General features: G+C 34.6%; 1 protein-coding gene across 1 annotated transcript in view; it reads left to right on the forward strand.

Annotated features, from left to right (window-relative positions):
* The window catches only part of LOC129223442 (cytochrome P450 3A8-like), a 63,566-nt gene that overhangs the window by 6,885 nt on the left and 44,240 nt on the right, over nt 1–12,441 (forward strand). Inside the window, exon 3 of the mRNA XM_054858056.1 lies at nt 2,084–2,136. Within this exon, the coding sequence (XP_054714031.1) occupies nt 2,084–2,136 (53 nt within the window). The remainder of the gene's footprint in view (nt 1–2,083; nt 2,137–12,441) is intronic.

Below are 12,441 nucleotides of genomic sequence, written 5' to 3' on the forward strand. Positions count from 1 at the left end.
CTTCCCGTCTTTATGTTTGGCTATTTAGCATAATCCTCCGATAATAATTAGGGGAGATATCAATTAAAAACTATTAATAATAACACTTAGATTTCGACATAAAATCCCTATTTTTCGAAGGCTTTCATCCATTCAAATTATGGGGTTGTTTTGAGGGGCATTTTTCACTTTTCGGGGGAGGTGCTCTTGGTTTGGGAGGGGGAGGGGGTCTTCGTGATATGTAGGGGGCGGTGCGCTCTTGCTCTAAGGCGGTTGGGCACCCTGTTATTGGCATGAAAATTAATTCATTTAAGCTTTTGTATACAATGAAACTTAATTAACTATTTTGGTTTTCTATTAATCCCTAAAAATTCAAGAGTATATTTTCTTTAAAGGTACAGATTTTCTTAATTACGTCATTTTATACTCATTATGAAACATTCATGAATAGTAAATGTCTTACCTAGATTTTTTTAAATATTGCAACTTCTTCGAATGACTTCTGCCACAGATTAATTATACCTCACTAGCTGCATTGCCCGGCTTTGCCTGGTCTACCTTGAAAATAAAAATTATGTCAAGAGCCGTATATTCAACAATCAGGCTTAAATAAAAATAAAAAAAACATCGCATGCAAAATTTCCCTCCCAAACAATGACGATAGATAATAAAACACTTTTAATACATTAAATCGAGAAACAAGGATTTAAAAAGCGTAACCATGGAAACACAAAATAATATAAGTTTAAGGAATTAAAATGTGAAAGAAAATGGTTAACAATTTGAATGGATATGAGATTTTTTGAACTTGATTTAAAAAAGGCTTGTAACTTTTATTTCTTTAGAGATAGAAGCTTAATTTTTCAACCGTAGGTCGAGATGGATCTGGAGTAAAAAACGTCGCTCTTTCCAGTGGTGTCAAAAGAAAACTGTGGGACAATTCCTTCATTTTTTTATTGATAGATTTAGTGAATAAAGTAGTGCCTAAATTTCAGCTTAGCCTAATCAAATTCAAGCTAAAAAAGCAAATAACTTCCGCCGTAAGTAGGTTAGAGCATTGAAACAAACCGTGTAGAACGCGGGAATTTCTACTCTTTTCAACGATAGATAATATTAATGTGTGCAAGTAGTGAAACCTGTATAAGTTGACCACTTGCGGTGCACTACTTTAGTGGTCAACTTAAACAGGTGGTCAACTTATAGAGGTTGAACTACATGATATAGATCTAATTCTGTGCATGAAAATAGCAGTCAACTTAGACAGGTGGTCAACTTACAAGGGTGGTCAACTTTACAGGTTTTACTGTAATTTTTCACCCCCATATTCGGGAATTTACGTTAAAATTAGGCTTAAATTGGAATAAAAGAAGAACTATTCACTATTTTTTTTTCTATTCTATTTTTTTTTCTTTTTTTCTTTTTTTTTGAACCGGTCTGCAAACCTTTTCAGGACTTAAAGGAACAAACTGAAAATTTCAGCGAAATCGGCCGGGTAGTTGTCGAGTTTTGCGAGTTCAAACACACAGACGCTATTTGGAGACTTCATTTTATACTATGTAGAGATTTTTTATCACAAGTACCGTTAGTGTAGCAAAACAATAATTTAACAGTTTAATTATCTTCCATTTTAAAGTTTTATGAAAGTGATCTTTGAATAACTTCAGGTCATTTTACTCCTGATTGTATGCCTTTGAAAGGAACGAACAATTGAAAGGGTAATAATAAATAAGGATTTTGATTTGAATGTATTTTTATGTATTCAAACACTGCAGAAAGGGATTTTTAGGTAAACAATTCAGATTCAATTTAAAGTTTCTAAAATAATAATTGGTTTTCACGGAAATTTCATGCGTAGAAGTTTAAGTGAGGTTTTGTTATTAATGTGATTGTTACTACTGTTGTTGCTATTTTTATTATTGGTTGTTATTGTCATCACAGTTGTTGTTTTTGTCGCTGCTGTTGTCATCACCATTATAATTAATACCGTCATCATCAAAATGTATTTTATTTAATTTATTTATTAATTTACTGAACTAAAGAACTAGCCTATAATTTGCGCTTTTATTTACTCATTTATTTAGTATTTATTTTTTTAATTTTGCAGCCTTTACATATTGTTGAAATTGAAAGATACAACACATATGGGAAAATTTATGGGTAAGTTTTGTTGAGCATGTTACGTATTTAGTTTCTGCATGTGGAGAAAGGTAAAGTATTAATAGGATCAGTAAGTTTTTTTTTTTTTTTTGAGCAATCGCGATTGCTTATTGTTCTCACTTGACTGTTTTGATGTCCTATCATTTTATTTACTCACCGCCACCCTCCGCACTATCACCGTCGACCGGATCCTCACGATGCTGTTCCTATAGCGAAAGCCGTCTCCGGGTTGCATCCATGTCCTACACACACGCGCATACATACACAACTACACACACACGCACGCACATACACAACTACACACACACGCACGCACACACACAAACACACACACACATACACCCACATACACAAACACATACACACAGCTACCCACACATTCATGCCTGCACACAGACTCAAACACATATGCCTACACACACATACACATACCCCCCCCACACACACACATTCATGCACACAACTACCCACACACTTATGCCAGCACACAGACACAAACACACATGCCTACACACATACACATACCCCCTACACATAAACACACATACGCCTACACACAAACACACACGCCTACATACACACACTCGTGATTGCGAAAAACATAATTTGAAATCAAGATGTCAAAATTCAAATTAATTTTTTTTTTTTTTGAGCAATCACGATTGCTTATTGGGCGTCCTATCATTTGACTGTTTTTGGCGTCCTATCATTTTATTTTCCCACCGTCGACCGGCTCCTCACGATGCTGCTCCTATAGCGAAAGCCGTCTCCAGGTTGCATCCATGTCCAACACACACCCGCATACATACACAACTACACACACACACACGCACAGATACACAGACACACGCACAGATACACACACACACAAACACATACACACACATACACCTACACACACATACACATGTACACACGCATACATACAGACACCTACACATACACGCACACAAAAACATACACACAACTACCCACACATTTATACCTGCACACAAACACAAACACATATGCCTACACACACATACACCCTACACACAAACACCCCACACACACAAACACACACACCTACATACACACACTCGTGATTGCGAAAAACATAATTTGAATTCAAGATGTCAAAATTCTTTTTTTTTTTTTTTTGAGCCATCACGAATTGCTTATTGGTCTCACTTTAACGTTTTAGGCGTTTCTCCGTCATTTGATTTTACTTTTACGCTCCAGCTTCCCTCCGCAGCACCACTGTCGACCGGTTCCCCGATGCTGCAGCTCCTCCAGCGAGCTGCTGAGCGATGTCGTCCATATCCTACACACACACACACACACTCCTGCCCATACGCACACGCGCCTGCACAGTGCACACACAACCACATGCGCCCTAAAGCTACCCAATGATAGAAAAGGAACCTTCAGCTTTTCAGTAAAGTCTTCAGCATTCAATTATTTTTTGCCCCCCCCCCCCCCGCACTTATAATCCATAACCGCCGCCACTGTATATTTGAGTGAAGGACACATCTCCATTGACACCAAGTCTATAATTTTAGGACTTTTCAAAACTACTTTTAGACACTTTTCCTGTTTGATCTTGCGATTGAAGAAGTGCAAAAACAGCTAGCTTTTCAGTAATAGAAAACGGGCGGAGCCTCTGGACGCTTCTTAAAACGTAAAAACGTGCCAGTTATTCCCAGTGAGGGAGAGGAAATCGATTAGTTATTTTTGGAAAACGGGAACTGGACTTTCCGTTAGAGAGTATTGAAGCTCTGCTTTTTCTCCACTCCTTTATTAGTTACCTCGTGAGCATCAGCAGGCCCGACGAGAGGCCATGTCAGCCTAGTCGGAAGCTAGGGGCCCTGGCCTTGAAAAGGGGGGGGGTGACACTGACGTAAAAAGTGAGAAACATTAACGAAATAAAGGGGAAAAAAGGAAAAAAAGGAGAGGAAGAAAGAAAGAAAAGAGGGGGCGGGACTCCAAATAACTGAAAATGATAAGATAAAGTTGGTTTACTCTTTTGGTATTTTCTGTTGTGGCACTTAAAATAGAGTAAATTGTTTTCTAGTAAGCAGTTTTGATTTTTTTTTCTTTTTCTTTCCTCCTTTTCTTTTTTTTTTTTTGAACTGTCATAAATTTACTTCAAAAATTGTTTGTAAAAATTAAGTTTAGTTTAATAGTTATTGTTTTAAAAACGTTTTCGCGAGAAAAAGACAATGGTAAAATTATATACAACACCTTTTGAAACAAAGAATTTGCCCCCACAGAAACATAAAATGAATCACTGCTCTAAAAGTTGAGCCAAGAGGAACGACTAGTAGTGCCGTATCTTGAGACTTTTTTCAAGATTTTTTGCTTGAAGTTATCTTGGTGAAATAAATCATTTTCTCATGTGCCCCCCCCCCCTTTCCCTTATATCTTTCTTTTTTATTCTGAAGCAAAATGGTTCAGTTGTTAAACATGCCACATCAAATGCAAAAATCAACAAACGCTTGTTGAAAGTTAGAAAAAACATTTTAATAGAACTGTTAGTTTGAACGTATACAGGGTGTTCCGTTTTAACCTGCAAGATCTTTATTTTCGCAACAGTTAGTCCTAAATGTATACTTCCAATCACAAAAAATGTTCAAAATCAGATGCAGAGTTAAGATGTTGAAAGTTTGAAGTAAAAAAAAAATAAGTCAAAAAATACAAAATTTAACTTTTTATACGAGCCCCATGTCCCCAAACTTATATTTAGGAAAATTATCTCCATTGAAGAACAATTCCAGCACAAAACGTTTGAAATTAGTACTACCAATATTCACCGAGATATGAAACGTAGCGTTTTGTGACTTACACCACTTTTCACTCGCCATCCATAAGGCCTTTTGGGGGAAAATATAGCAGTAAACATGCGTTTAAAATTATATTTGTGCATATAGTGTGGTTTTTCAAATTGTTCAAGGTTTTTGTTGTGTGTTTTTGAGCATCATGGCATAACATTTGCATTTATTTTTGAATAGCAATGAAAAATATAAATACCTAGTTTTTTTTTTACTTTGACGACCTGTCATTTTTCTGAAAGGGCGGTAATAAGTTCCTATCTCATCTTTTGTATGGTCCCTCGAAACTTTAAACTAGAATATCTCCCTGACTTTTGGTCGCACTAATGTCAAGTTTTTTGTGTTAGTTATATCTTTCAATGGGGATTATTTCTCTAAATATAAGTTAGGGGACCTGGGGCCTGCATAAAAAGTTAAATTTTGTATCTTTAGACTCACTTTTATTTTTGCTTCAACAATCAATATCTTTACTCTGCATCTGACTTTGAACATTTTTGCGATTGGAAGTATGCACCTAGGACTAACGGTTGCGAAAATAAAGGTCTTGCAGGTTAAAACGGAACACCCAGTATACAGTGCACCTAAATAACATATATCGAAGATTGGAGCATACTTTCCCTCAAAAGGGGTGACTTTCATCACATCAAGAATCGAAATCCTACATTCATCGACGGTAATTCAGTGGCGACTGAACGCTTGATTCGACTTCATTCTAGGGAGCGTTGAAGGGCTGTTGCCATTCCAAATCAAATAATTTTCCAAGCCCTCCCCACAATGAACTCTCAAGGGTTCATCAATACTTCAATTTCAATTAATGCATAAATTACAAAATAGTAATTTCAAAATTTCAAATACGCAATAACAAATCAATAAATCAAAAATATGCATGAATCAAAACATTAAGTATAATTCTAAAAATGTTAGTCATAAAACTAAACTACTAAATATTTTTAAGTATCAAATTTAAAAGTTAGTACAAAATATCAAAAAAGTAAATGTTTAATTTAAATTAACCCTGGGTTCAAATTTCAAAAGTTCATCAAAGTTCCAAGGGATACAAATGTTGTATCATCCTCCGCTAAAGTCCAGAAGCAGTTTTTAACTTCATATGAACGAATGTTATTATCGCGTCCGAAAAATGTTCGGTCAATTTTTTCGGGTTTCCAAAGCAGCTTGTTTTTGGAATCCTTTTCGATAAACACAACATCTCCTGCCTTAAGTGGACGTTGTCTGTTCGGATTATTCAAGGAGTGAACAGTTCTAAGGTCAAGTAAATATTGCTGTTTCCATGTATCTTGGAATGTACATTGCTGTGGAATTTATCAAATTAATTGTAGGGCTCGACCGACGGCATTTTTTGGCCGATGGGCCGATGCCGATTGTTGGCCGATTGTTCAAAGATGGCCGATGGCCGATTGTTTTCCTCCAAATGGCCGATTGCCGATGGCCGATGGCCGATGCCGTTGGACGATGGCAAAAAAAAAAAAAAAAATCTAACAGAAATAAATTGATAAGATTGTCAGAGATTTAAAGGATCATTGATTCATTTCACTTTACTTCCTTTCTACGAATAAGGAATTGTAATCACAAAAAAAAAAGATGAAAAAATCACATTTCGACCTAAATTTTTATTTTACGATCACCCAATTTAAACTTCACAAGTTTTTTCGGCATGCATATGTACCTAAGAACATATAGGTGACCGAAATATCTATTTTGAACGCCTCCTTAGTTAATTATCGCAAATTCTCTTGTGATGGCTTCATGCGCGTAAACTTGCGTCACTCAAAAACGTTATGAAATAGTAAGTTGAAAAAACTCATACGTACGTAGTATCATCTAAAAGTTGGAGGACGCGTTGTTTAAAACCTTACCAAACAAATAACATAAGGTTTCGTCGGACTTAGCTCCGTGTGACTTTTACCTGTTCCCAGCAAAAAAAAAAAAACATTTGCATGGACGCCGCTTCTTCCATCAGGAGAAGATAAAGCTGCATCACAGAAGGTAGCGAAAAATGGCTTCCAGGAGTGTTTCCAAGAGTTATATGAAAACTGGCAGGTGCCCTTTTGAAGATGGATGTGCTTAGGTAATGTGAACTATTTTGGGTAAGGATTTATACAGCTTGTCCCTCGAACTTTTGGATCGTACTACGTACAATCTGTATAGGGTGTAGTTATGCTTCTCCTTTTTTGACTGCTGTATGATGGAAGAGAAAAAACAACATCAAAAATAAATAAATTAATTAATTAATAAATAAATAAAATAAAATAAAAATAATGGAATAAAAACAAAGAGACTGTTTAATAACCAATTGGCTTTTTTTTTAAATTGAACATATAACTAAGATTTCAGTAATATTGTAATAATGTAAGGATTTAGGTACACTAAACATCGTTAAAAACATTAAATTATGTTGTTTAATCATTCAAGAAAAAATTAAGAATAAAACTATGAAACCGTCAACAAATTACGCAATTAAAGTGGAAAGATTGCACGTGGACATTTTTAGTCATCAAATTAAACAAAAAAGGGAACAGATAAATTATAATATTAAATCATAATAAGAATATTTTTATACTTATTTAAAATTTATGAAAGGAAAATTTGCATTTTTCATAAAAGCTATAACCGTGACATAAATTTTGCGAAAAAAAAGAAATAGCCATGAAAAGAACGAGGTTCTTAAAACGCAGCCACAATAAACAAACTCAATATTTACATCAAGTTAATAACTGAACACATATACTACTTGATCTGATGTTTTCACACGTAATATTGAACAATTTGATTGTTTAATTTTTATGAAGCACTACAAACAAGTTCAAATTAAATTTTGAAATTTACCAATAATTTTCTGGAATTTAAAAAATTGCATAATAGAAAATCCTTGAAACTTTTCTATAACATATTATTAAAAATATGATGAAAACGAAAGTAACTTATTCATTTATTTTATATATTTATATAAAAAAAATAGTTACTTACAACAGAAAAAAAATCGATCGCTATTAATGATGCAAAAAAGATGGCGCATTACGAAATATAGGTGAAACAAGTATAAGAAATACGCAAAATGATATTTCTTGACCAAAATAAATAATCGCTAAATATTTAAGAAGTGCTTGAAACGACGAGGGTGGGTTAGGGGGGGGGGCTCACCCTCTGATTTTGGAGTGACTCACAACATTAAACTTCGGCCTCATTTTTTTAGTACAGAACCGCTACCACCAACGCCTCGGAAGAGTTTCTGAATCTACTTCAGCACTTTCGAAGAAAAAATTCAAAAGTCCCTTTGGTTTCCGAATTATGTTTCCATTCAAAACGTCTTTAATCAATTTCTGACAACAATCGAAAAAGCTTGAAAAAAAGATCTCTAATTTTATGAATGGTGTTAGTTTTGAACAACTCAGAAGTACAACTAGAGTTTAATTTCAGAAATTGTTCGATTTGGAGGAGGGGCACGCAAGTGTTCTCGGAAATACAAAAAATAATCGTAAAAAATAAAGTTCAAAATAATAATAAGCATTGAGCAGAAAAACCCTGTTAAAACTTGCACCCGAGTATGTTTTGACGTGCAGTGGCGGATTTAAAATATAGCAAATGTTGCGATTGCGCGAGAGGCTCCATAACCATAAGGGAACCGTAGGAGTTACAAAAATGCTTATGATAAATGTTTTACAACTTCTGTGCTAGAGAAATAGGGCCCCAAAATGTATTTCGACGGGCCTTAAACGTGTAGCTCCGCCAAAGCAATACAGAAAAGACTGCATTACTGTGATTCATATTACAAATATCGAAAAAATTAAAAATTACCGTCGTTTCGAGTGGAATCTAACAAAATGAAACAAAACCGGTTTCGCCATCAATTCGGCAATATATCGCCGAATGATTGTCAGTCTGAGACGCTATATTAGTTTTGCATTGAAATAAGTAATTAATAGCCACAAAAAATGAGTAAATAGGCTTTTTAGAACCCCCGATCGAAAACAAAAAGTGAAGTGCACAACTGGAACGTACACGCACACCCCACATGCGAAAATTTAGCCTTCTACAGTTTACCATTTTTGAGTTATGAATTATGAGAGATACATACGTACATCCAGCCGCAAGAAACAACGCAACAATTAACTTATTTGGTACCTGAATGCTGTATAAAAAACTCTTTCAGGGGTGACTAAAATAGAAATTCATACTGAAATTTAAGTAAACAATTTTATATGAAAATAATAACTCCCTTTACTTTGTATTAAAAAGTAAAACAAAGGTCTTTTTTTTTCAAAAACATCGGCCAATTTCATCGGCTTTTCGATGTTTTTTAAGGCCGATGGGCCGATGTTTCCTGCAAGTTAGCATCGGCCGCCGATGCCGATGGCTAAATTGTTGAACCATCGGCGCCGATGCATCGGTCCAGCCCTAATTAATTGTACCTGTAAACTTGCCTATATTGGACAGACTCGGCGTACTTTAAAATTTCACTTGAAAGAACATTAAAATTATGTTAAAAAACAACAATCAAATAAGTCTAGTATTGCTCAACATTGTTGGGATTCGAATCACTCTTTTGATTTTAACTCATATTAATCATCCAAAATGCCCCAATTTGTCAGATTTTGACTTTTGGGAATCTTTCCATATTTGAGGAACAGTTCTAACTTAGTTAATGATCTTAAAGCAGTTCCGGATTTTTCCAGCGTTTGGCTCCCATAACTTTAACACTGTCCTTTCCCCATCCATTTTTTTTTTCTATTGCATACTTTTCTATTTTTCCATTCATTTTTATCTATCTTGCTTTGTGTATTTTTAACTTCTGGTCATGGGTTGACATTTCTCTCTCCCCTTTTCTTCTATTTATCTTTATTTTTCCCTTCTCCGACAAATTTTTGTTTTTGTTTATTTCATTTCTTGATGTTTTTTCTTCCATTCAGCTTTTCTTTTCTTGCGGTTCACGGTTATTGACATTTTCTTTTTGTTTCAGCTTTCGCTTAATCTTTGTCCAATTGGATTCTTTCTTTGTGCTTGACTCTGCTTGTGACAGAGCTCCTGTCCTTTGTTCGCATTCCTATTGGTTCTTTATTGGTTTATAATTTTCTCATTGGTGTTTTGTTAATCCGCTATTTTTACCTTTTAAGCTGTTTGCTTACCTGCTCTTGGTTTTTGTTGAATGATTTTCATCCATAAGCTCATTACTTTTTGCAATGAAAACGCCTTGTAACGCCGAAACACGTGTCTGCAGAAATTTGCAGTTTGTGCTTTTTGACGTTGTTATTTCTTACTTTACTTTTCAGCACAAAGGTATTTATCTATCAATAACTTTAGTGACAGTTGAGAAGATCGTGCTCTTTTTTGCAAAATAAACAATTATACTTTTTCTTATCAGCGAAGGATACATTTCCATTCTTTGCAGCTACGAAAAAACCGCTGTTGAAAAAGACACTATCTTGCCATCAAGACCAAGTTGAATTTTTATTCTTATTGTTTGATTCAAATGGCTTCGACCAACACGAATAGGTTCGTTCTCTTGTTAATATTTCTGTTTGCAAGAAATTCAAGAATTGATTTTTTTATTGTTTGAAACGCAAGGGGATTGATTTCTTATTTTGTCGGTTATATTTAGGCTTGCTAGATTTCTGAAGTGTTCAACCGGGACTCCCGGAAAGCCCCCCTCCCACCCCTTTCGTCACGATTATTCAAAAGGGAACACACCCTGTCTAGTTTTTAACGTGTTTTAGAGGGTAGTTCATTCACGTTGTTATGAATCAATGGTTACTAATTATGAGCTCAAGCCAGGGGTAATAATGAATGACATAAACAGATAAATTTAAATATTTTGTTTCTTGCAGGTTAATATTTATTAGTTACTTTAGTAAGAAGAAATATTTTGAATGAGTAATCAAACTTGAACAATATTTACATATATTTTTCATTCGCTAGGACTTTTTTTAGTATTTTTTAATTTTTATCTTGTTGTAAAAATCCTCAAAGCTGATCCGATATTAACTTTACAAGTCTATGTTTCAAATGATGAAGTTTATCTTAAATAATCGTTCACGGTTAATTACATTTAGATTTTTTTGGTCATTTGTAGCCAAATTTCTCATTTATCGGGACGTGAAGTAAACCGGCCGGGGCACCGGGATTTTGTCTGAAAGTCGGGACGTCTGGCAAGCCTAGTTATATTCCAACGCCACTTCATGGAGGATTATTTTCAATACTACTGCTAATAACATTGCAGAATAGGAATTCTACTCCAATCCTAAAGCCCGGAAAGGCACCTAATGTTAACTTGTATTTCATTGTGAAGTCGTTTCAGCTTTGCAATGTCAGTAATTTTGTAAACAGGAGATAAGTTAAGCAAATTGTTCATGTGGCTGTTTATTATGACGTCTTTTTGTCCGAATCGTTCTTTTAATATTTGAAGTGCCGAGACATAATTTACATCTGAAATTTCGAAACCCGCGATTGCATTAGCTGCAGGACCGCCTAAATAACTTTTTAGGTAGTTAAATTTCTCAGTTTTTGAAGGCGTTTCATTTTCATGAATAGAGACTTTGAAAGTGTTGTAAGAGGAATAAAATTGGGTGCAATCACCGTAAAACTTTTGAATGTTCAATTTTGGAAGCTTCACGTGTTTTGTTTCGTATACTAATTTCTCGCTCATGTTAGAACTTAAATTCACTTGACTATTATTCGAAAATATAATTTTCTTTGAGCGCGAAATATTGTGTTTGAAACCTTTTCAGCGTATCCATATGCTGATATCAGTTCGTTTTCGTATTCTTCTAATTCCAACAACGGTTCGATATGATCAATTTTCTTTAAAAGTTCTGCTTTAATATGTTATTGATTTAATTGCTCTTCTAGGGGCTCTGAATCTATTTGATCTACTTTAGTCAAACATTCAATAGTATTCGTTATTTTCGTGTCTGCTGTTCTAATAACAGTTCGGTTTTTCTTGAGCTTTTCGAAATCCGTTTTGGTAAATAAAAATGTCTCTTACCTTTTGCAGCCTTCGCACTAGGTGCTAATCCATACGGAACTCTTTTAAATTCAACAAATGTCACATGCAAAAGTTGAATGCAATCGTTAATTCCCTGCCGCATCGCCGCATGCACCATGAAGCAAAATGGTTCAGTTGTTAAACTTGCCACATGAAATGCAAAAATCGACAAACACTTGTTGAAAGTTAGAAAAAAACATTTTAATAGAACTCTTAGTTTCAACGTATATACGTTCAAACTAACAGTTCTTAATTAAAATGTTTTTCTAATCTTCAACAAGCTTTTGTCGATTTTTGCATTCGATATGACTAGATTTCACCACTGAACCATTTTGCTTCAATTGTTTGAGGAAAGTAATTTGACAATACTGCAAGGGTTGAGCTGTTTTTGATACAAATGACTCAATTGAAACTTTCTTTTTCTTTTTTTAAATAAGCTTAAATATAAAAGACATTCGATAGTATTGTATTTGAGTGTTATTTAATAGTGTTTTTCTA

This window comes from Uloborus diversus, chromosome 5 (assembly GCF_026930045.1).
Source record: "Uloborus diversus isolate 005 chromosome 5, Udiv.v.3.1, whole genome shotgun sequence".
NCBI lineage: Eukaryota > Metazoa > Arthropoda > Arachnida > Araneae > Uloboridae > Uloborus > Uloborus diversus.